The sequence below is a fragment of the Drosophila ananassae genome, chromosome 3L (assembly GCF_017639315.1).
Source record: "Drosophila ananassae strain 14024-0371.13 chromosome 3L, ASM1763931v2, whole genome shotgun sequence".
NCBI classification, from domain to species: Eukaryota; Metazoa; Arthropoda; class Insecta; order Diptera; family Drosophilidae; genus Drosophila; species Drosophila ananassae.
This window is the reverse complement of record NC_057929.1, coordinates 10675922-10700259: the sequence shown is the minus strand read 5'-3', so window position 1 is coordinate 10700259 and position 24338 is coordinate 10675922. Positions and strand designations below refer to the sequence as shown.

Sequence of the window (24338 nt, the reverse complement as noted above, 5' to 3'; positions counted from 1 at the left end):
AATGTAGTCTTATTTCGTTTGTAATTCGTCACCTGCGACGGTAGCTTCCTCTAGTGACTTTGTCCTGAGGAGGCAAACGAATGAAATATCTTTGTAATCGTTGATTGACGATGGCTAACATGGCTAACAAGATAAGCCGGTACCTGCTCTTGTAAATCTTATATGGCTATATGGCAAACATGCTTATACATTCGTATATAGCCACTCCAAGCCGAGAGCAGGCCGACGCTATCGCAGTTAGTCGCCGGAGACCGGAGTGGCAGTAGGGTCTGGAGCGACACACTGATCGGATGCTTTCGTTATAGTCGCTCCCATTATTATACCGCTTATTGGTACGGTTCTATTTTTATTCTGATCAAGCTCGGAACTTGAAAAGCATCCACGATGCGAGCCGACGAGGGTGAGTAACGAGAGATGGGGGTTTTTCCGGCTGTTACCCGTTGAGGGTTATTTGATTGGACATAAATCTTGCCGCTATTGGAGAGTGTGCAATTATCGGGTCGAGTGGATGCCCATATAAAATACGTGCCAATTCATAAAAGTGTATCTGATTGGGGCTTATCATCGTGGGGTAGTCCGAGCACTTGTAAACTATATGCTGACCAGTCCAATGCCAATAAACACGACAGATCGACAGATGTCCCTAAAATGTTGCTGCTGCCAGGGGAGATTAGACCGCACAGGAGGGGTTATCTCTACGGAAGAATACGTTTTTTTACAGTTTGTGTTTTGAATCTTTAGACAATCTCTACCGAGAGCAGTTGCCCAATTTGGGAACGCTTATCAGGGATGGGGGCCGTAAGCTGTGTCGTCCGGCGACCGTGACCAACAAGTTCCCCATCCTGAAATGGCTACCCCGCTACCGGGTGGAGTACATCATGCAGGACTTCATAGCAGGATTCACCGTGGGACTGACCACCATACCGCAAGCCATAGCCTATGGTATTGTGGCTGGTTTGGAGCCCCAGTACGGCCTTTACTCGGCCTTTATGGGCTGCTTTACTTACATAGTTTTTGGCTCCTGCAAGGACGTCACAATTGGTGAGTGAAAAAATATGTTTCTAGAGGATTATGTCTAACGTTCTACTGTCTTCCCTAGCCACCACTGCTATCATGGCCCTAATGGTCAACCAGTATGCCACTATTAATCCGGACTATGCTGTTCTCTTGTGCTTCCTGGCTGGATGCATAGTTTTGGTTCTGGGCCTTCTCAACATGGGAGTACTGGTGCGGTTTATATCGATTCCTGTGATCACCGGCTTCACCATGGCGGCAGCCACCACCATTGGCAGTGCGCAGATTAACAACATTGTGGGTCTTTCCAGTGAGTATGCCGCTTTTGTTCAAATTCTCATTACTCATTCCGCATTCCACATTCTACCTGCTCCCGACAGGTCCTTCAAATGATCTGCTACCCGCTTGGAAGAATTTCTTCACCCACTTGACTTCAATTAGGTTGTGGGATGCCCTGCTGGGTGTGTCCTCCCTTGTGTTTCTGCTGCTCATGACGGTAAGAATTGACAAAAAATAAAAATATGATAATTCACTAATTTGAATTGAAACTTTGAAATATTTCAATTGAAAACAATCAACACTCAATTTTATTAATTGGTTGGAATGTTACCTAAACTTGTGAATGAAACTTATCAGTTAGAATATTTTAAAATACTTGCTAGATTCCTTATCAGTTTAATTTAAATAAACATTTATTTACAGCGCGTTAAGGACATCAGGTGGGGAAACCGAATTTTCTGGAAGTACCTCGCTCTTTCCCGTAATGCTCTTGCTGTGATATTTGGCACCTTCCTGGCATACATCCTTAGTCGTGATGGTAATCAGCCTTTCAGGGTTACTGGAAATATTACAGCCGGAGTCCCGCCCTTCCGCCTTCCTCCCTTCAGCACAACGGTGGATGGCGAGTATGTGTCCTTTGGTGAGATGATCAGTACAGTCGGAGCCTCCCTAGGATCCATTCCCTTGATCTCAATCTTGGAAATCGTGGCTATTTCCAAGGCCTTTTGTAAGTTTACATTTTATAAATTTTGTTTCCAACTAATTTATTTTCATTTTAGCAAAAGGAAAAATTGTAGATGCCTCCCAGGAGATGGTGGCTCTTGGTATGTGTAATATTATGGGTAGCTTTGTGCTCTCCATGCCGGTCACTGGATCCTTTACGCGTACCGCTGTGAATAATGCCAGTGGTGTTAAGACGCCACTCGGAGGAGCTATCACCGGAGCTCTGGTCCTCATGGCTCTAGCTTTCCTCACTCAGACCTTCTATTATATACCAAAGTGCACGTTGGCTGCCATTATCATAGCTGCCATGATATCATTGGTGGAACTGCACAAGGTCAGGGATATGTGGAAGTCGAAAAGTAAGTAATGAAGACATTTAAAAAAGGGTTGAACTATATTTATTGGATTATTTGCCCCATTTCAGAGAAGGATCTGCTTCCATTTACTGTCACTTACTTTACTTGTGTGTTCTGGAGTTTGGAATACGGAATTCTTTGCGGAATAGCAGCTAATCTGGTATATATACTCTACAGCAGTGCCCGACCCCATGTGGATATAACATTGGAAAAAGTAAATCAAAATTGATTATTTTGGAAAATCAGAAACTTTAACTATAGATCCCTTTAGATAAATGGTCATGAAGTCTGTCTGGTGGACGTAAAACAAAAACTGGACTATGCATCCGCGGAGTACTTGAAGGAGAAGGTAGTGCGTTTTCTGAATCATCAAAATGGAGAAACCCAGTTGGTGATCATTAAGGGCGAGGAGATAAACTCCATTGATTACACCGTGGCAATGGTGAATAACATATTCGAGTAACCCACTTGTCCAGATTTTACTAATTACTCATCCCACAGAACATTGTCTCCATGAAAGGCGATTTGGAGGCTCTTAACTGCGCCATGAGCTGCTGGAACTGGAACATTGGCTCCGCAGGAGTAGTTTGCCGTTTGAACAGTGACATGCGGCCTATCTTTAAGTTCGATGTGACGCTGGAGGAGCTGGTGGCCGCCCACTTCGATAGTCCTTCCAACACTGCCTCCACAGTAACCATTGGAGCTTAAGCAATTTACTTTTTACTAATATTTAAGCTGAAAGTATTACCTCAAGATCGTATTTGACTAAAGTTGCATCTAGAAAATGAAAAACCACTCCAGAGGCGACAGCTTGTCTGGCCGGGCATGGGCGAGGGCTCTAGAATTACGTCGTCTGGCCTTCGAGGAATCCCAAGAAGAATTATGTCATAATAGTTGGACACCAAAATTAATTGAGTCGTTAACCGCAACCGCATTACGGTCTGACCAGACTGGCTGGCGACCTTTCTCCGAACCTCTGTCAGCGGGGAAAGTAATTTACGATCCTTGCGGCAAGCACTTCACATCGAGGAGAAAAGAGGTTCCCTTCAGAAAGAAAACGAGTTCTTGGAAGCGAAAGGATCATGTCTTTATTTTTTAGGTTTAGACTCCGAAGCGTAGTTACCGAGAACCCGTTGGCCCGTCGGATCGAATGGGCTGCGCAAGTGGCAGTCGGCACGGTATCTCCGACCCAATATGTCCACCTCGTATTCCCCGCTCTTGATATAATCGGTATCGATGATCTGGCCATCTGGCCGGGCAATGTAGGCCTGTCCCAGGGATTTTCCCAAAGTGTAGGCATACTCAGCCCGGCGCAAGATGCCTACTGGCTGGCCATTCCGATAGACGCCCTCTAGACCCCAAATAGGCACTTGATCCTGAAGCGTTAAGTAGACCAGGCGCTTCTTAACTCCCTCAGCTCTTTGCCGGTCGATGGCAGCCTTTCCGCGATAGTCGCCGTTTTTGCGGCATGTGAATCCCAATCCCGCCTCGAGTGGAGTGTCATCCGGGCGAAGATCGAAGCTCCATAGATGATAGCCTTTCTCGCTGCTCAGAGAGTAAAGCGATCGATAGCCGGCATTGCGCAAATCCTGGCTAGCTCCTGCCTTCATCAAGTTTTGATAGACAGCCGCACAATCCTTTTTGGGCACGTGGAGTTCGTAGCCCAGTTCCCCCACAAAGCTCACCCGCAGGAGGCGCAGGTCCACGCCGCCAAATTTGGCCAGGCAGGTGCTGTTTGGAGGTAGGGTATCATCGGCTAGACTGCAGTCTAACAGGGGCTCCAGGATCTTACGGCTGTTGGGCCCCTGGATGGAAATGACTCCTAATTCGGCTGTCAGATCCTTCAGTTTGGCATCGAAACCCTTTCTACGGATCTCAGCTTGCAGGACACTGTAAGAATAGAAGGCTGAAGCTCCTCCTGCCACAATGTAGAAGCCCTGATCCCTGATCTTGGGATCGTGAACTTTGCCGGAACCAGGCAACAGACGGGAAATGGTCACATCCGCCTCCACACCTCCAGCATCGTTGAGAGCGCAAGTGTAAACAGTTCTGGAGGGTAAATAAATGAAAGAAATATTGGTTTATTTATAGATATCTAATAAATGTCAATTGAAAGTTCTAAAAATAGAAAATCGTAAGCTTTTGCCAGTTTTTTGGTTTCTTATAGAAGTCTGGCACTTGAATGGAGCAGGCTGTCAAAAGTTAAAAGCCGATCTTTATCAAATGTTGTCATATGTCTACCTTTGATAACATTATCTTGTACTTGAATGATTTCTATGCTTATACCACTAGTTTGTTGAATGAAGCTCTCTTTTGTAAAAAATAGATAAAGAGATATTTGGAATTGGAACTCACTTGCTGGGATCACGATTAGTGTTAGCGGAGAAGAGCCAATCTGCAGCCTCCTGAGCTTGAGGACCATCCAGTAGAATCTTTGCGAAATAGCTCATGTTGAAGACAACAGCATTATTGCGGCAGGCCTGAGCCTCCGATCCAATCTGTTGCGAATTAAAAACAAAATATTGATAACCTTCATGGAAGAGTCAAAAATCCAGAACCCACCAGATCGTGATGCTCCGAAAAGCGGCTGTAGTGAAGATCTCCTTCCAAAACTTTCTCATACTCGCTATCCGCGTTCCTCTGGTGCCCATAGCTGCCATACCAGTCGTAGGGTTGCACCACTGCTTTTGCGGCACCGGAGGGCAGGAAGAAGCCGGGACGTTCCCAGCCCTGTTTCTCCTCCATCATAGCTCCTGCCTTGATCATTTCGTCGTGCAGCGGATCCTTTTGGAAGTCTCGTCCAGCTAAAGGCTGATCGTATTTGAAAACCATGCTGTAGTTCTTCACGTAGCTCTCGTGTGACTTCTCCCTGATCCACTGGGTGGCCTTGCCTTGTTCCGGAGTAAATCTTCGCAGGTCAAAGCCGAACATGGGTAGATCTGGCTGCCCTTGGATGACCCAGAGAGCAGTCTGCTCGCCACATCCTCCGCCAAACATCATGCCAGCCGAATTGAAACCGCAGTTGTGGTAGAGTCCGTCCAGGATGGGATCGGGACCCATCAGAGGCTTGTGATCCGGAGTGAAAGATTCCGGGCCACAGACAGTGCTTTTAACTCCGTATTTGGCATAGCTGGGACACAGTTTCTGGGCACCTTCGACATGCGTTTCGAATACAGACCAATCCAGCTCGTAAAGACCGAAATGGAAGTCCTTGGGAACCGGTTCCAGTAAAATAGGATTCGGTTCGTAGCCACCCATGCAGATAGCATCGCCCTGGATGCGGAAGTACGTGGAGTAATCGTGATCTCGGATGTTTGGTAAGCCCCTAACTCCAGGAATCGATTCGGAAACGATGTATGCGTGTTTCATTGGCACCAGGGGAAGATGAGTGCCGTGCTTGGCCACCAGATCGCGACCCCATACTCCAGTGGCATTGACCACCTTCTCCGTTTTGATATCACCAAAGGATGTGGCTACTCCAGTTACTTTCTTACCTCTGGCAGTCTGCTCCACTATCAGATCCTCCACTCCACAGTTTTCGATCACCTGGGCGCCCAAATTGGTGGCAGCCTTCTTGAGGGCAGAACATAGCATAGCTGGATCCATGACACCATCACCTGGGGAGTAGAGTGCTCCCACAAAAGCCGAAGGATCCAAGAGAGGGAATAGCTTTTGTGTCTCCTCAGGACTCAATACTTGGTTTTCTATCCCCAGAGCAGAGCCCACTGTGGCCAGCCGGCGGTACTCATCCAAACGCGTTTCATTGTGGGCTATAAAGATGCCGCCGTTTTGAATCCAACCCGGATCCAGACCAGTTTCCTCCTCCAATTGTTGGAGTATGCGCCGGGAGTTTGCCAGCAGCTGGATATCAACGTCATTGGGTCGTAGGCGCCACAACAAGCCGGCGGTGTGCCAGGTGGTCCCGGCAGTCAGTTGAGCACGTTCCAGGAGCACGGCTTTGACCCCTCGTCGCGCCAGGTGATACAGGGTATGGCATCCAGCTGAGCCCCCACCAATAACTACCACATCTGCCGATGCTGGCAGGGCTCCACTCGGCTCCTGCCTAGTTCTTCCGCCTCCTGCTCCTTTGCTGGCTTGTTGGCTGAGCCCCCGGCGGGCTGTCTGCTGCAGGATGCAATGGCGCCACATTTCGAGAAGCTGCCTTACGCGTTCGATTCAAAAACTGAACTGATTTCGCAGAGGGCCGCTTCGCCGTGCTAATCTTCTGATGGGTCTGGCTGAACCCTAGGGTCGTCTTCCTGATAAGTCCGGCTTTTGTGACGTCCCATCGCCACTAGGAGGCCCTAATCAAGACAAAGCTGCCGAAGCAGAGGCAGCTTTTTCTTATCGCGGAGGTGTGCCAATTGGTAGAATCAGTTCATAGCCTCGTAGGTCAAAAAACAATTTATTCAGAATAATTTGAATTTATATTTAGACTATTTCTAATTTAACTATTGTACAAAATCAAGAGGCTTTGTTTAAAAAAGTTTATTTTAAGCATTCAAATGATTATATCCTCTTCATAAGTCATAGTGTCCTTCATATCTCTCCCAATATTTATGAGATTCTGAAGTGAAATATCTCAAACGATATGTACATAGATCGAAAATCTACCATTTTTAAATTCCAAATCAAATATTCCTTCAAGTTGTTCTTCCGCTGATCCTCTCCGTCTCCAGTGACTTCCACTGTGACCCTACTATGACCCCAACACAGGATATGAAAGTACACCCCAGGATTATGATCACTTTGGTCTACTATTAAACGATAAACGATGAGCCCTAAATGCACTCTGAGACCAAAACCAGGTGGTGCCATATGGATCCCGGAGAGTTGGCACGCTTAGCACATCCTTAAGATAAGACTCCGAAATAGACAGCGTCGGATAAACAAAGCGATTCATTTTGAATTTTCCGCTGCCACCGAAAAAGAACTGGGCCAATGTGGTGGCGGCCAGGGGCCAAGAGCCCGTGAAAGAGACCGAAGATCGCACCATGTGTCGGCATCCTCCGCCAATTGAGACTGTTTACGGAGCAGGGAACGCCCACCAGAGGTGCCAGAAATAGCCGGAGGCTGGAGAGCAGATATCCGAGGAGCAGAATGCTCAAAAAGGCGGCCTCTCCGGCGAACCCTTCACAGATGTGCTCTACAAGAGCTACGGATCGGTTGTACTTGCCTTTTAAATCGTTCTCAATCGGTTCAATACCATTCGTTTTTGAAGTGATTGAAATAAAATATTTAAAAATTCTGAAATTCTTATTTGGTGATATAAAGATTGTGTAATAATGCCACGCAAGAAGAGATCGCAAAGCCCATTGGATTTTTATGATGATGAATTGGATGAGGATTCTCAAGGTAAGCTCAAAATTATTACCTTTATTTATTAAAATAGAAATAAGGAATTTTCAAGAGTTTTTATTCATAAAAAATATATATTTAAGAGTTAAAATTAAAATGATTTTTAAAGTATACATGTATGTTCCTTCTTCTTTTTGATATGCATCAATATTAAAAAATACATCCTGGAGAGCTTTCTTGTTTCTATATTTCTGTAAAAGTTTTGAAATTATTCTTTTGATTTTATTTTAAAATATATATTTTTATAATTCTATAGGATCCCAGCCGCCGGTGCAGCGGAATGCAGCGAATGCCCGGGAACGAATGCGGATGCGAGTATTATCCAGTGCTTATGGACGCCTAAAAACCAAGTTGCCCAACATTCCGCCGGACACGAAGCTCTCCAAGTTGGATACGTTGCGTTTGGCCACTTTATATATAAAACAGCTAATCACTGCGGTGGAAACTGGCAGCAATGGCAGCCACTCCCACAATCACAGCCAAAACCATAGTCACAACCACAGCCATTCGAGCACCACCAGTTCTGAAGGATTGGACACGAGTCACATGGCAGACGCCTCCGGAGGAGCCAATTTCCATTTTCACAACAACGGCCATGGCAGCATGGTAAGTGTCATTACATTTATGATCCCTGTCGCCCTTTGGTAAGTGATGTCAGTGGCACCACTTAAAGCTGCTGCACTGCATCCACGAATTATGAATCGCATTAATGAGCCAGGCATTAGTAATACTTACCTGCAGCTGGGCTGCCTCAAGATATGACAGGTGTCATGGGAGATATATTTTGATTGGCTATATGCTTTATATTAAGTCTATTTAAGGAGAAATATCTGATCCATTTATTAATTGACTTGTTTAAAAACCTTTTTTGCAATAGTGACTTAAACTGGATGAAATTTAGGTCTTCAGTTCACATAAATGTTAAATGATGTGCAATAATTTCGAATATTAAATGACCAAATTTAAGACTGAATATTGCGTATAAAAATGCACATATTTATGTCGCAACATCTGCTTGGGTGAATCCGATGCGGCGTCATGTCTTTCCACCTTCAAAAGATGAAGGTGCAGTCCATCCCCATTCCCATATGCAAAGAAATCGGTCCAGGGCAGACACAGCCATTCAGTCGGGCCCCCCACTAGAATATTCAAATCACATTTTGTGATTTCAGACTGCCTCGCTTTCCTGTAATCCGATACTTTTGTGAATTTCAAAAATATTAAATATGAGTGACAGGTCCATGGAGCGGGCACGTAGATCTGTCGAGGATCGGGATGTGGGGGCATTAGTTAGTCTTTTGCTAGTTTCTAGTGGTTATTTTTATTTTTGAAGATGCTCGACTTTGATGCGACAAAGTGAATGACATCCAAGGGAAAGTGTCGTTGCGTCGGTAATTTTCCCACTCGGATAATTGTAATTAGAATTTGTCTAACCGTGTTTATTTTGCGCGGAGTTTACACAATCCCATCACTCATAGTTCATGGCGCACAACTTATCTAAATAGCAACAATTGTTTATCCGACGAATGCGTGAAATTTTCAGCAAAAAAAATGTTCCGTCTTGTGGCCATATGGCGGCAGATCGGGGAGAGTCCCGGGTCCCTATTCTAATTTATTCCAACCGATCTCGCACGCGCCCGAGATGATACGATGGGAACAACCCATTTGTGTGATATTTGTTTGCTATCCCTAACATCCCTATATCATCTACCGATGCCCTATCCATCCCAGACAAATGAGTGTCTCTTGTCCGCAAGTGTTTGGCTGTTTATGTTTTTATAGATCCGTTAATGAGGCTGTTATTGTAGATCTATGAAAACATCTTCTCCTAAGAAGCGGGGGTACTAAAAACAATCAAAGTTGCGTAAACAAACAAAGGCGCTCTCGCTGGCGGATGGGTTGTCGTCATATTGTTCCATTTATAGCCAATGTGGTTTCTCAGCTCGTATGATTTATGGAAATATCCATTCATCCTTATATTTGAATTTTTCTTGCAGAGCTGGCCCTTTGAGTTCCATCAGAGCAATCGCAGCCTGGCGTTTCCACCGTCCACCACATCCTCTCGCATGGAGTGGCAGACTTTACACGCCCAACCGTATCAAAAATCCACACGCAGTGAATCCCATATCCCGGCGGATCTCAGTTACCATCAGTTGCCGGACTCCTCACACAGTCACTGGTATACGGCGGAAATGCATCAAATGGAGCAGGCAAATAGTTGCTCCTACGATAACTCACTCGGACAGCATCAGCGTGGCATTGCAATAGCAACTAGCCAGTCGCATGGATTATAATTTACCATTTCCGAAGCCAAATGTAATTTCCCGCCTAATAATTGTATTAAAACGTGATTTAATTTTACGTGTGTGTGAAAGATTAAACCTATTATCATAAGACCAAAGATTGGTGTTACCTCGAGATCTATTAGCAAATATATGAATGTTTTTAAATAACGGTAACTCTTATTTTATTTAAATAACCCGCCATTGACTCCCGGGTATGCAGCCCTGGACACATTCGGCCTTGATATTTGACAACTCTAGCAATCAGCTGGTTTCGTCCCACACCCAAAATAAACATAAAAAACTAGTCGTGGATTAGATGCCCTTTGTGTTTCCCTATTTATCTTTAAAATTGATGAATTCAGTTTTAAATGATTGAAAGGTAAATATAATGAATTATTCTAAAGTGGAATTATTTATAATATCCAAAAAAACATGTCCAAATTAAGTTTTATTTTGAATAGTTTCAACCTTCTCAGCATCTTGAAGAACTTCGAGCTGTAGGGTATTGCTTTTGTGATGTAGTAATAAAATATATCCCCAACAACAATCGCTGAAGAATGATAATTGCGCTGGCGATTATTTCAACACAAAAGCATATTACAAGTGTATACATTCACTGGACAGGAGGTTAAAGTTCGGATTTGAGGACTGGCCACCGCGATTAGATTCCGAATTCGCTCGGATCCGATCAGTGGAGCTAATCTGGATTGAGTTTGGTTCGGAAGCAAAGCAAAACAAGCCACCCAATTGCCCGATGCCACTGCGAGCACTTTGCTTTCCCTCGACCGAGCAACCAGTCAGTACGCAATATTCCAGCAAGACGGACGCCTAGCTGCGGATCGCCAGAACCAGTTTGACGTGTGTTGATTACTACTGCAGCAGCCAAAATGCCAGCCAAGGAAGTGAATCCCGACCTGCAAAAGGAGCGCAATACGGCTACCTTCAATCCACATGAGTTCTCCGTATTCTGGGCGGGCGGAGAGGACAGATACAAGGAGAAGAAGGCCCTAGGTGAGCTTGCGAATCATATATCTATATGTACTTAGTATCGTCGGATTGCACAGACTGCCAAGCTCTTTTGTCTGTCTATCTCCAGAGGCATGACCATTAACCGGTCGGTTGAAAAGTTAAAGCTTCGTATAAGCTTGGCGCAATCGAGTTTCACAATCGTCAGCGCCGGAAAATTGTGCCAGAAGCATGACTTGGCAATTAAAGTAGCCTCGAGTAGATCTGAAACTACAGCTTTAGTTTTTCCAATCAGTGGATACTCCATAAATATGCGTTTAACTACTAAACCCATGTATCAAGCCATTTGTTTTGCTAAGCTTCTTCTACACCCATTCATTCATTAGTTCGCGGCACGGAGTTCATTAATTATGTATGTATTAAGTATCTATAAACAAAGCGGAACCTAATCTTCACCCGACCCGGCCAATTCATAATCAATCTTTGAACTTTGTCGCGAATCTAGATTGAGGCAAGGTGGCCTGTACTTTGGATGTTTGGTGCTACTTTATTTTCACAGCCACTTCAAATTGGCTTAGCTGATAGGTTTATCTTGTAGATTTGAACGGTGGAACATGGCATGGCATAATAAACGGACAGTAGTCCATTAGTAGCACTCTTGAATTAACAAAGAATATGGACTTCCTACGATCACGTAGTCAAACAATGTTCATCTTTATGATGTTGGCTAATCGAGCAAATCCTTTAATCCTTCTACTCATACAGAAAAAATGTTTCTGGAGGACCCGGCCCTGCAGGATGACCTACCCATTTCATATCTATCGCACAAAGAACTCTACGAACACAGTCTGCGAAAGGCCTGTATTATTGGAGAGAAGATTCGCAAGCTCCGCGCTGATGGCGAAGACGGAGTTGATACCTACAAGTATGTTGAAAATAAAACATAACCTTATATGAAATGATAATCAATATTTTTTTTGCAGTGCCTTGCTTGGTGGATCGCTGGGAGCTGCTATTCTGAAGGAAGGAAATCCATTGGCACTGCACTACGTCATGTTCGTGCCCACCATCATGGGCCAGGGCACCATGGAGCAGCAAGTGGAGTGGCTGAGCAAGGCCTGGGACTGCGAGATTATTGGCACGTACGCCCAAACTGAGCTGGGACATGGCACATTCTTGCGTGGCCTGGAAACCCGAGCTGATTACGATCCCAAGACCCAGGAGTTTGTGATAAACACACCCACTCTAAGTGCCTACAAGTGGTGGCCTGGAGGATGTGAGTTTTTAATCAGAAGATAAATTTGATTATTTTATTAAATTATACCTCCTCTTATAGTGGGTCACACGGCAAACCATGCTGTGGTGGTTGCTCAGCTCTACACCAAGGGCGAGTTCCGTGGCCTGGCGCCCTTCATTGTCCAGCTTAGGGATTCCGACACTCATAAGCCCATGCCCGGCATCGACATCGGAGATATTGGCACCAAACTGGGTATGAAGGCAGTTAACAATGGCTACCTTGGTCTAAAAAATGTGCGGGTGCCTCTGAATAATATGCTAATGAAGAATCAGCAGGTCTTGCCCGATGGAACCTATGTGGCACCCAAAAACTCAGTCCTCACTTATGGAACAATGGTACGACCACCTTTCCTTATTTATTTTCAGAAATTATAACTTTCATGCATTTTTTCAGATGTTTGTGCGTTGTGCTCTGATCCGTGATACTGCCCAGAGTTTGGCCAAGTCCTCCACTATTGCAACCCGCTACTCAGCAGTGCGCCGTCAGAGTCCCATTGATCCCAATCAGCCGGAACCACAGATCATGGACCACACCACTCAACAGCTCAAGCTGTTCCCCCAGATTGCCAAGGCTATTGTGTTTAAAACCACCGGCGATGGCATCTGGAACATGTACAACGTAATCTCCGGTGAGATCGAGCAGGGCAATCTGGACCGCCTGCCTGAGATGCATGCTCTGTCTTGCTGCCTGAAGGCAGTTTGTAGCGCGGACGCTGCGGCTGGTGTTGAAACTTGTCGGCTGTCATGCGGAGGACATGGCTTCATGGACTGCTCGAATTTCCCAACGATATACGGCATGACCACGGCTGTGTGCACGTACGAGGGCGAAAACACTGTTATGCTGCTCCAGACCGCTCGCTATCTGGTGAAGGTGTATGGCCAAGCTCTCAACGGAGAGAAACTGGTGCCCACCGTGGCCTATATCAACGAAGCTCTGAGTCAACAAAAGTTTGTGAACTTTGATGGCTCCCTGGAGTCTATTGTGAAGGCATTCCAATTTGTAGCAGCCAAGTAAGACGTCATGAAAGTACTCAGTTAGAACTTAAGTAGTTAATTGCCTTTTTTTTTTTTGACAGCAAAACCCGAATCGCTTATGAGCAAATAGAACTGCGTCGTAAACAGGGTCATGGAACTGAGGTGGCGGCCAACCTATGCGGTACATTCTTGACGGCAGCAGCAGATGTAAGTCTAAGTCTCTATTTCCTTATTCAAATATAACGAATTTCCATTTTTTGTAACCTTTAGCTCCATGCTCGTGCCTTCTTGGCTCAATCTGCGTATACGGAGCTCTTAGCAGTTTCTCGCGAAGTCTCGCCTGCTCTGGGAGATGTTCTCAAAGTGGTATTGGAGCTCTATCTGGTGGATGCTTGTCTGAACCGTATTGGGGACTTTTTGCGCGTAGGTTAATCTAATATTTGTTTCCTTCGTAATCAATTAACACTCTGGAATTTATAGTTTATTGATCTTACTGATCAAGATGTCACTAAACTCGAAGTCCGTCTGGAGAGCTGCCTTAAGCGCTTGCGTCCGAATGCTGTGGCCTTGGTGGACAGCTTTGATCTGCATGATCGCGTTTTGGACTCCGCCCTGGGTGCCTACGATGGCAATGTTTACGAGCACATCTTCGAGTCGACCAAGAAGAACCCGCTAAACAAGGAGCCCGTGAACGGATCATTCCACAAGTACTTGAAACCATTCATGAAGGCACACCTCTAAGTAGCCACTTATTTAACCGGAGATTACCTCCAACATTATTGTTACTATTGTAAATATACCTGTATGTTTGTATTGTTCGCGTACTGAGCAACTATTTGCTTAGCAATGGTCTGAAAGACAATTTGATGTGAGAGACAGAAAGTTGTGGCTTGTGCTGTTGAAACTAGGCTGTAAAAATATACAACAAATAAATGAAAAACATTTAGTGTACTTTTGTGGTTTTTGTTTTGACTTAACTAAATCGCTTTATTAAACTTTGCATGCCTGATGAAGTTGCAAGACAGAGAGTAACTCAGTTGTAAACTTTTTGAACGGACTTACGAGGCGCTCGCCTTTGAGTTGCGTTGTGCGTAGAGACGCCTCAGCAATCGGTTGCCGGCGAGGAATGTGAATACTGCGATGGGGATCAGCAGGCGCAGTGTCTGGAACATGTTAAGTTGCAGCCAAAAAACAAAGAAGAGCACCAGGATGCCACCGAAGCCCAAGTGGAAACCGATTGTGCTGGGTGCCAGGGTCAGGTTGGACACATTAATGCCCAGTTTTCCCCAGAAGACGAAGAGTAGCACCAGTGGGGTGATGCACAGTCCAGTGAAGATGTCGGACACAATGCGAGGTGGACGCTTGTCGGGAACGCGGAACTGGTGGACAATCTCAGGCAGAGGACCCGATGTAGTCTTCGGCTTGACTTCTGCAATAAAGTATGTTAGTAAAATAAATATAATTGTTTAAATTAAGAACATTACCCTTCTCCTCGTTGAACTTAAGTTGCACTTCTCCTACCAGCCACTCGAAGGAGTTCGACAGGGAGGCATCACCAACGGTGAAGTAAATACTGTAGACGCCGCTCTGGTAGTTGAAGTTCTTGCCATTGTGACCGACGTCCATGTCAAACTTGTACGCTTTGCTGCTGTCCTGCTCGGCCACATAGATGATCTCCTTATCGGTTTTCTTGTTGTACAAGCGCACGAATGCCTGATGGACTGTCAATGGTTTTCCATTCGATTCCTCAACCAAAACGGCCTTCAGCAACAGCTTCTGGGTGCTGTCCGCCGAAAGGACTTCAGACAGCTTGCCGGGATAGGTCACACTCTGTTTACGGGTGGCGGCACTGGCATCGGATTCGGCAATTCCCACATCCAAAGACTGAACCTTAACGCGTCCCAGGACCTTGAATTGCAGGGTCTGAGTGTATCCACCATCGGCGGTTAGTTCAGCCTGGTATATTCCGCGAGCTGGTTTCAGGTTGGTCAAGTCTGCTACGTAGGTGGTCTTGTCGGAGGATTTGGAGGCCACAGAGACCTTCTCAGTCAGCACCGCATTATCCTTCTTACGCACAATCTTGGCACTAATGGTTTTGGGAGCGGGAGACAAGGGTTTGCCCAGGAGGTCGACCACGGCTACATTCAGTGTGGGCGACGTGGCTTCCAACTGACCGTTTCCGATGAGTTGAACGCAAATTGGGGAAATCTTTTCATTTCCGCTCAAAGTTTTTAAGGCCTCGATTAACACGTGAGCTCCCTTGGCAGTCTGCACGGAACGGCGGCTTAGGAAGTAGTTGGCGAACTTCACAGCCTGTTCGGCAGTCACTGGCGATGGTTTGTTGAAGGTCTTTGCCACTCCAAAGGCTCCGTTGATGATCAACGATGTAATGCTTAATCCGCCCTCGAACTGTAAAAGTTTGCCGTCCACTTCGTCCGCTTGTACAATAGCGTCCTCAACACGATTGGCAACGAAGGAAGCGCTGCTACCCAGCTGAGTGGCAGCATTGAAGGCGTAGCCCAGACCGCTGAGGGTGTCGTCTTTCTTGAGCAGCTCCTGGAGCCGTTTAGCGACCTTGGTCTGAGTGGCCTCGTTAATTTCCACGCCAAGAATTTTATGGGTGACCACGCGGTAGAAGATCTCCTGGCTGCTGCCCAGTTCAGAGTTCAGGGAAGCATACACCTTGGAAAGCAGAGCCTCCTCCAGTTTGGCAGAGCAGCCCAAGTTTTTGCTAGCGCCAATGTAGTAGTAGTCCTTCTCGAAGCCCTACAAGGAGATGTAAAGGAGGATCTAGTTATTGAACCGATTGGACGAGTTGCACAAGTAACTAACGTTCAGCTTGGATTCCGCATGCAGAGTGGCTATCTTCTTGCACAAGGGTTCCTTCTGGGAGGCGTCAGTCAGCTGGATGTTAAGGCTGGAGAAGAAGATGGACTGCAGGTCGCTGGACCCGTATCCGTCGACGAAGACTTTCTGTAGGCGGGTGAGATCCTTGGGTCCCAAGTGGTTGTCTACTGTGCGTGCACTCCATGTTGCTCCAAAAGCGGCCAGCACACAGAGCAGCGTCAGACCTAAAAGATAGGAATCAAATGTTGAAAATTTCCAGTCGCCGGCAATCGCTTAACCACGAAAATCAGAAAGAGATGGCGACAGAGGAACCGGCGTTTCTTCTGGCGACGCCCTTTATGGTAGAATTTTGTGGGAATATACAGTTCAACAAACGCACCAAGCTTTAACATTTTCCTATTATGTGTATGCGCTTTCACACGCCTCTTAAATTCTATAGGAAAATAAATTAAAATCGCTCAAAAGCCAGCACCGCCGTTTCAGTTTTCGACACGTCATATATATTGTAATCGATATCCATATATCGAAGAGTTTTAGTGTTGGAAAATGCGCGGATTGTAACCATTTTCTGTAGCAGTGTTGGAAAGATTAATAAATCTGGACCGTTAAAATGCTTGCCACCTAATTTGAATTTGAAAATAATCTATACAATCCATATCTTAAATACACATTTCTGGTTGTAATCCCGTTCTAATCGCGTAATAAAACTATAAGAATTTTAATTTTTAAATGCAATTTGAAATATTAGCTTTAATATAATTTTAAACATTTTCAAGAAAATATAGTCAGGTTTAAAACTCCTTTATAGTGCAAACTTTTCTGTGCATTCATGAATTGGCTTTGTTATAGAATATTTTCTTTTAAATGTCATGGTGGGATCGCCCTCGTGATTCCAAAGGGTCACAGCAGTCGTGCAGTACAGTGGATACTTGTTGATGAGGACCTCTTCTAATTCCTCATCTTTGGGCGGTATATCCTTGCAGAACTGGTCGTAGTACTCTGTAGTATCAGTACCTACTTCTGGCTGTGCGGAAGCCTGACGGTTGTATTCGTTGAAAAATTCTTGCCATAGAAACTGCTCCATACGATTAGCACGAGTGGCTGGATAGGGAAAAGGGTTTAAAAGAGTCTGTACCCCAAGTCCTTGAATGTGGAGAAACTTACGCAATATTTTCTTGATTTTGGGCGGTCCAAAGCTTGTCTGTGTTTCTGTGGCCTCTGCAAGGCAAGGCCCCACCGGTAGAACCAAATTTTTGCCACGGTCAACCATTGTAATGTGAGTTTTTTAATTGGAATATTTGTGATCTAATACTAGGTTAAATAATTTATTCGTTTTCCAGCAACAGACTGGCCTACTCCTTCGATCTAACAAAACTAATTCACTATCGCTAGGCAACGGATTGTTCGTCGGTGTTAACACCAGGCGTTACCGGGGCATCATCCTCCACTATGAGAGAGACTTCCTTGGGGCGAAGTATCCAATAGTAAACGATAAGTGTGACAACAAAGAGGATACCACTGTATAGGATCCACTCGGCGATGAATCCAAGCCACCATGACTCCCACTCCTCGTTTCCATACCATATTAAAGTCATGGTAATGTTCTCCACGAGGGTGAGCACCAGGTAGCCTCCATACCACAGACGTATGCTCTTGAAACACACCCGGAACTCCAGCAAAACGAAGATGTAAATGTAGGCGAGAAGCAGGAGAAACATGGTCTTGGACCAACTCCCCTTGCAACGGGTCTCCAGTGCTAGGCAACTGAGCATCAGGATATAGTGAACTCCTACAAGGATGAAGAATGCCTTCGGATAAAAGACACAGAACGTGGATAAGGCCAGCATCCTCATGGTAATAAAGGCAATCCATCCGAAGAAGGATACTGTGCGACCCGCAAAATCTTCCTGCTGGATTCCATTTACTATTTTCGTGGGTTTCGGGAAATAGAAATCTACCACGTCCTTGGGCGTCAACGGAGATGTCTTTGGGGTAGTTTCCTTTGGCACCAAGGGGCTGTGCTCATCTTCGGCATAGTCTTCGTTGACCCTGCCCATGAGTAGTTTCGGGGGATGTGGAACGTGCTCCTTAATATACAACTGGGCATTGACCAGAAGCATATCCTTGAAGGTTTCTAGTTGTGACAGCGGCCTGGTAACTCGACGACTCCTCCTGGGATCATTATCGGACATGGTACGCCGCAAATCGGGAGCTGGTGGATCGTCTTCGGATGGCTTCAAAACTGGCAACTGTGGGGGAGCAGTTTTTGGTGGAGGTGGAGGTGCTGGTGTTTCTGGAATCGTGTCCAGTACATCGATAGTATCCAAATCACCAAGGTCCTCATAGCGTATCTTTAGCTTCGGCCTTGTACCTTGTATCTTCTCCTCATCTGTGGCATTGTCCTTGGGTCCGGAATGGAGTACAGCTCGCGTCTCCACTTGTTCCAGGGCATCGTTGTCCACTTCATCTTCGCCCTGGACATGCAGCTCATGGGTGGCTACGCCAGAAACCTGAAGCGATCGCCGGGATCGAAAGTTTTCCATAATCTTGTCTGATTCCGGGAAACTTGTGATGGTTCGCTCCGATTCACGCTTCTTCCTGGCCACCTCGCAACATAACCGCTCATTCTGCTCCAACTGACAGCGATGGGTGTCCACCTCCTGGGGTGTGGCCCAGGGATAGTGGCGTCCCACCCGACGCTGGCTCTCAATGCGATGATAGCTGGTCGTTATGGCCGCCAAATCAATGGCGGAGAATACCAGAGACATGGCTTGAACTGCGGCTAAAATGGGAAATGCGAAGGGGTTATAGAATCTACCATTTAGATTAGAATTCTACCTACAGGTTTCATAGTTCCGAAAGAGGTCCTGGATGAGCATATGGTAGAGTTGGAGTATAATCTGTGGCGCTGCCTGGGCATATGCCTGGATGAGCAGATACAGCTCTATATTGGATGTCTGAGTGGCCTTGGCCAAGCACTTCATCCGCTCCACGTCGTCGTCGTTGTGGAATAGCCCCTCCACCGACCAAAAGAACCGCCAACAGAACCTTATCGTAAATTATAATTAATCGTGGCAGTGACCCACATCTCGATTCGGTAACGGAACTCACCTGTAAACCACGAAAAACGGGAAAAGCAGAAGCCTAATTAGCCCAAGGCCAAGGGCAGAGCACCTGTTTCTCCCCTTGGTCTCGTTCTGCCGCTGATCCCTGGATGAAACGACCAAGATAAAGGTAAGCAGAGGTGGCAGTAAGACCAATACCAGCGTTCCAGCTCCAAATCCGGGCTGCTTCTGGCTGAAATGCTGATAGCTCAAGGCCAAGTCCGAGGCCGTTTGGACAATGTAAACGAGCAGGGCCAAGGAGGTGGGCACAATGTAGGACACCCAGATGCGGGTGGGACTGCGAATCGTGTAGCCCAGGATGTGGGGCGGTGGTGTGGCGGCATGAACCACCTGCACCTCCATGATGACTGATGACAGCACTTCCTGTGGGGCGTCCCCTCTAAAAACGTGTGGTGCAAACTATTTCATACAACCGTGGTTGACGAAATCCGCAGTAATACTGACCCACTATGAGTAACCGCTCTCTTCCAATTCGCTATCAACGATCGAGATAAGATAAAGGTCCATCTAAACATTTTTTACTGAGAGCTCTGCCGTTTGTTTACGTTTTCATATCTCCAGAGAGTAAGAAAATTATACTAAGACATTTAATCTATCAGATACTCTTTCAAAGGATTATACTTTATTTTCTTCCATTTTATAAGAAAACCCTCTTAAAATTTTCACTAATTGTTTTTATTATTTTGTAGGATTTAAAACAGAAAACTATTTTGCATTGGTTTGGAGGTTTCTGGACCTAGGAGTCGTACCAGGTCTTCTTCATCCAGTTGGAAGGCTTGCACGGCTCGTCGAGGACCACGAAGGAACCGGGTTGGGTTTGATTTCCGGCATGTTGTTTCACCGCTCGGCGACATCCTACTGCGTACTTGGGATTGCCCTCTATGATGGAGGAGTTCTCGCGGCAGCTTGCTGCATTTTGGAGCACCGATGCCCTTCGGCCGTATCTGGCCGGCTTCTTGCCCGCCACATTGCCACCCACATCCTCGAAACTAGTGGCCGCTGGCTGCTCTGGCTCCTTGATCTGCCTTTGCCGTGAGGTGCGTCTCTTGTGCATTTGCGGCTGTCGGATTTCCAGCGAGGAGTCAGAACTCTTTCGAAGATTACCGGGACCTCCCTCAGGATCCCGAGGACGCTCCCTTAGTTGGTAGTTATACTGTGCGCGGCGGTATTCCGGCGTGGCTGTGACCTCTGAGGGGGGCACTGTGGTCACGACAGCCGGTCCTTGATCCGGATCCGGATCCTGTTGGTGGCTATGATGGACGGTGGTGGCATTGGAGGTGGGCAGCCGGAAGCAGGAGGTCGGTTTCTGGACAACCGGACGAGAGCGTGGAAAGTCCTGGTAGTTGTTGCGGTATTCCGGATTAAATTCGATCTTGCCGCGCAGCCGGAGAAACGGTTCACGGGGCTTACCGCGCTCCGGCATCTCGGTGATTTGCGGGTCTCGGAAGCTCTCGTGGTACTCGGGAATCTCTTTGGTGAACTCGCCGCGCGGGCGTAGGTGGTCGTCCGTCTTGAGGGACTTCTCTTTGGCCAGATGCTTGGGTGGGTCAACGAATTTGTCACGATACTCCGGCACCTCGGGACTGGGCGCGCAGGTACCCTCGGAGCCGGAGACGCGCAGGTTGTCGTCCTTCTTGATGGGGGCACTCTTCGAATAGTTTGCATACATCCGGAAGCTGTCGCGATATTCCGGCACAGCCACGAATTCGCCCTGGATTTTGATGCTGCTCATCTGGGGAATGGAGTGAGCCTTCTCGGGGAATTGCTGGACAAACTGGCGACGATACTCGGACGGCTCCGGCTGCTGGCCCTGCTGCTCCCGATCGACGGCTTGGGCTCGCATCTGCAGGTGGCACCTCTGCTGCTCCTGGGCGGCCACATCGCGGCGGAACTTGTCCGCTGCCAGCTTATTACTTGGTTGATTTCTCGCCGCTATTTCCGATTCATCACGGAATACCTCCCTTGGCAGTATTTTGGCGCTGGGATCCACGAACGGAGCATTTATAAACGAGGAGTTCTTCATGCCATCGGCGTTCCCCTCTCCGATGGTATCACGACCGAGTTGCAGGTTCTCCGGGTTGCGGACCGGCAAGGTGCGGGAGCTGTAGATTGGAAATCAATTTAGTCTGAGTGGTCATTATTCAATTACTCGATAATTGATTGGAGTGGCAAGGTAATTGCTTTGTGATGGACTCTCTGATTGGATTTGGATCCTTGCAAGTTTAGATTGAAATAGAATTTTGGATTCAATGTACTATTACTTAATATTTTCTTACAATTGCAGATCCTCGGGGGTGTACCAGTGATACTTGTCCTGGTGCTCCGACAGCAGCTGCATGAATCCCTCCAGTCGTAGCGAGGTTGAGCGCCGGAGCAGAGATCTACGTCCCGATTGGATGCGGTGGTCACGGAAGTGCTTGCGATACTCTGTCTTCAGGGAGCCGAAACTGGCCACTGGCTCATCGCTGTTGTAGAGACACACGTTGCTCCGGGTATGGAGCTGGACGGGCTGGCGGCGACGGAAGTACTTCAGGTCATCAACGGCTATGTACTCGTGCGGATGCTTGATGGTGAATCGGCTGAGTCCTCCCTTTTGGTTAGCTGTGAGATCCGGTTCGGAGAAGGAGCGATTCCAACCAAAATCGGCATCAAAGCTAGGGACCAAAAATGTTTAAAAAAAAGGCTATAAAAACATCCGATTCGGGATATCTTTGGCTGCCAACTGAGCACTAATGTAACGACCAATGCTGGTCGTCGCCACCACAACCAAATAACAGGTAGGCTCCTTCGATAATGGGGGCAGAAATTCCACTCCCCTGCCCACAACTGCACTGTCGATGCCTCGGATCTCTGGCAAGGAGCAAAGGCATTTCTCCACTGCCACTTCCACCTGGATTCCCAGCCAATGTCCTGCCATGGCTGCCATGGATGTTGCTAGGCATACATCCAAACATTCGTAAACAAACAAATGAATACGGAAGGAGGATAAAATTGCTGCAAATTAGAAAATTGTCTATTGGATTGGATTGGAGCAGCCGGTGTCCAAGAACAGGGCCGTAACGAGGGCTTCAAAAATGGTTCGAAACCTTTTTTTGTAAAGATTTCTTAAAACTTGCTCTTTATCAATCAAAACTTTTAATGTAAAAATGTATATATTTTAAGGATTTCCATATCCCGTGTAATCCCTGGAACAGCCCTTATCATCTTCCCACACTAGAATCGATGCCGATCAATAGCAAAAATAAAAAAAAGAAACATTCCCCAAGTTTTGTTAGTCCTGACAACGCCCTACGTGTGTCTTGGTCCTTGGTAATCCATATACGGAAATGAGTTTTTTGTTGAGGCATTGCCAAGGACTCGCGACCCAGCGGCAAATACAAGCCATTATAAATGCACAAGGATTGCCCGTCAAAGGTGAACCTGCGCCCATGCAAATTGCATTTATTTTCTTTTTGTTTTTTGTTCAGTTCAGGGGGGCTGGTAGCTAAATGTGACCACAAACACCTGTTGCCGTCGCTCACCTGCGATTTGTTTCTGTTTGTTTGTTCGACACACATCGGAATTTAAAGTTTCTCGCATCGGGGAAAAGTTTCTCACGTGCGAGAAAATATGTATGCCAGACTAATGGTTATAATTGATGGCTGCCAAAATGTTTTATATTCCGCAATCAACAGAAAACTCAGCTAATGGGGGAGTGTGCGTGTTTCGCTGACTGAATCCGAAACGGAAACAGACAGGAGTATAGAAGGGTTCCACGGTGGCGAGACGGCTCCGTCTGACCTAATTTAGGCGGCAAACTTAAGGAGTCGCCAGTTGTAGAATAAAGTTGTAGTAGAATTCCTACCCAAGAGCTACTAATCTTGACAATGCCAAATGACCTTTGGTTATTTTTAAAGCGGGTTAGCGTAACGCAGGTCATTTAAATATGCTAATCAGTTGTCGGATAGAACGATACCTGGACACACATAATTACCCTTGCAGATTTATGACGATTTAATTGCTGTTACAGAGCCGAGTCACGCCACGGGGCGTATACGTAATGCAATAAACAAGAATGCACCATTATGTTAACATCAAAAAGGGAATAAAAAACAAGGCAAGGTCATCTTAGACCGGGATTTCGCTTAGCCTCATACTTTATTATAAATGATTTTATTTTGCTGGCTCCAAGAGGAACAATATACTTCCTTCTTTACTTCCTTGTGAAAAAAATTCAGGAATCGGGAATTCAAGACATGGAAAGTATGATAGAGCCACAGTTAAGGAAGTATATTTCAAGCCCTTTATGCCACGAAAGTGGGTCAGATGGTATTACACATTTCCTAGGGAATTTTAAAGGCCAAGAATCAGGTCAGTTCGTAGTAACGTTGGTAGCTACTTCTGGCTAAATATTGGTTAAGGAAAAGGAAAGTTTCAGCCTTACCCATCGCTACTCTTCCAGTCGTAGGCTATCGCCATTGTTGGTTTCCTTTCGGGGGCTGCACTTTAATTAAACATTAAATGAGTCTGCACTTTGGGGGCGAACACTTGGGGCACTCATGGTCGGCACACACACACACACCATACACACCCTTGGCCAGGGCCTGGCCACTAACCCAGTCCCTGTTCCGGCGCCATTCAAGCGCAGCTCGCCGCACCACAACTTGACCGCTCAGATCGTAAATCCCAACTGAAAGGCACCACTGCCGCGACCAAGAAGTTAGCCAGTTTTTCGCACGCCAACTTTCCGACTCTCCGACACTCCTACCCCACTGGCACAACTCCAGTGTTCTTCTGCCATTCCGACTTTTCTCACGGCGTCTGACTGAAGGTGTCACTGCCGCTGGAAGTGGGGGGGACTACTACTAACAAAAGCTATGAAAATGAAAGGATTCCATTTTGGCCTCAGCTTTACGCTAAGTGCTGTTACATGCAATCGCTTATTTTATGACTTCTACATAGTATATCCCATATTTTCGCAAAAGAAATCAAAAGTTGGCAGCTGCAGTTGACTTGAATATGAAACGCTGTTATGATTTTGATTTCGATTTCGGGCCACCCGCTGCAGCTGTCAGAGTTGAGTTCTTTAACCCAGTTGGAGTAGTTTTGACGCCTCGCTAATGAAACCATGCTTA

General features: G+C 46.4%; 8 protein-coding genes across 8 annotated transcripts; 3 read left to right on the top strand and 5 right to left on the bottom strand.

Annotated features, from left to right (window-relative positions):
• The first annotated feature begins 238 nt into the window (after window positions 1-238).
• LOC6494535 (sodium-independent sulfate anion transporter) lies at window positions 239-3164 on the top strand. Its single transcript, XM_001960117.4, has 9 exons — window positions 239-400; window positions 742-1041; window positions 1100-1324; window positions 1395-1510; window positions 1717-2020; window positions 2073-2375; window positions 2441-2586; window positions 2644-2814; window positions 2874-3164. Exons 1-9 carry the CDS (start codon window positions 385-387, stop codon window positions 3078-3080), a joined length of 1788 nt encoding a protein of 595 aa, XP_001960153.1. The 5' UTR covers window positions 239-384; the 3' UTR covers window positions 3081-3164.
• A 273-nt stretch (window positions 3165-3437) lies between these two features.
• On the bottom strand, window positions 3438-6564 carry LOC6496069 (sarcosine dehydrogenase, mitochondrial). Its single transcript, XM_001960116.4, has 3 exons — window positions 4935-6564; window positions 4728-4870; window positions 3438-4421 (listed from the first exon to the last, which is right to left on the bottom strand). The coding sequence occupies exons 1-3, from the start codon at window positions 6519-6521 to the stop codon at window positions 3461-3463; spliced, it is 2691 nt and encodes an 896-aa protein (XP_001960152.1). The 5' UTR covers window positions 6522-6564; the 3' UTR covers window positions 3438-3460.
• Window positions 6565-7434: 870 nt separating this feature from the next.
• LOC6494536 (neurogenic differentiation factor 2) lies at window positions 7435-10926 on the top strand. The gene is made up of 4 exons (XM_001960115.4): window positions 7435-7727; window positions 7987-8336; window positions 9728-10394; window positions 10462-10926. Exons 1-3 carry the CDS (start codon window positions 7658-7660, stop codon window positions 10022-10024), a joined length of 717 nt encoding a protein of 238 aa, XP_001960151.1. The 5' UTR covers window positions 7435-7657; the 3' UTR covers window positions 10025-10394; window positions 10462-10926.
• LOC6494537 (probable peroxisomal acyl-coenzyme A oxidase 1) lies at window positions 10893-14203 on the top strand. Its single transcript, XM_001960114.4, has 8 exons — window positions 10893-11026; window positions 11747-11906; window positions 11965-12257; window positions 12318-12613; window positions 12672-13288; window positions 13354-13459; window positions 13523-13675; window positions 13733-14203. The coding sequence occupies exons 1-8, from the start codon at window positions 10903-10905 to the stop codon at window positions 13991-13993; spliced, it is 2010 nt and encodes a 669-aa protein (XP_001960150.1). The 5' UTR covers window positions 10893-10902; the 3' UTR covers window positions 13994-14203.
• A 1-nt stretch (window position 14204) lies between these two features.
• Window positions 14205-16631, bottom strand: LOC6496068 (dolichyl-diphosphooligosaccharide--protein glycosyltransferase subunit 2). The gene is made up of 4 exons (XM_001960113.4): window positions 16479-16631; window positions 16085-16323; window positions 14737-16018; window positions 14205-14681 (listed from the first exon to the last, which is right to left on the bottom strand). Exons 1-4 carry the CDS (start codon window positions 16489-16491, stop codon window positions 14311-14313), a joined length of 1905 nt encoding a protein of 634 aa, XP_001960149.1. The 5' UTR covers window positions 16492-16631; the 3' UTR covers window positions 14205-14310.
• Window positions 16632-16815: 184 nt separating this feature from the next.
• Window positions 16816-17406, bottom strand: LOC6496067. The gene is made up of 2 exons (XM_001960112.4): window positions 17264-17406; window positions 16816-17200 (listed from the first exon to the last, which is right to left on the bottom strand). Exons 1-2 carry the CDS (start codon window positions 17367-17369, stop codon window positions 16902-16904), a joined length of 405 nt encoding a protein of 134 aa, XP_001960148.1. The 5' UTR covers window positions 17370-17406; the 3' UTR covers window positions 16816-16901.
• On the bottom strand, window positions 17369-19687 carry LOC6496066. Its single transcript, XM_001960111.4, has 3 exons — window positions 19211-19687; window positions 18942-19147; window positions 17369-18881 (listed from the first exon to the last, which is right to left on the bottom strand). Exons 1-3 carry the CDS (start codon window positions 19564-19566, stop codon window positions 17488-17490), a joined length of 1956 nt encoding a protein of 651 aa, XP_001960147.1. The 5' UTR covers window positions 19567-19687; the 3' UTR covers window positions 17369-17487.
• A 196-nt stretch (window positions 19688-19883) lies between these two features.
• On the bottom strand, window positions 19884-23995 carry LOC6496065. Its single transcript, XM_001960110.4, has 3 exons — window positions 23648-23995; window positions 21501-21878; window positions 19884-21326 (listed from the first exon to the last, which is right to left on the bottom strand). The coding sequence occupies exons 1-3, from the start codon at window positions 23680-23682 to the stop codon at window positions 19961-19963; spliced, it is 1779 nt and encodes a 592-aa protein (XP_001960146.2). The 5' UTR covers window positions 23683-23995; the 3' UTR covers window positions 19884-19960.
• Window positions 23996-24338: the final 343 nt, after the last annotated feature.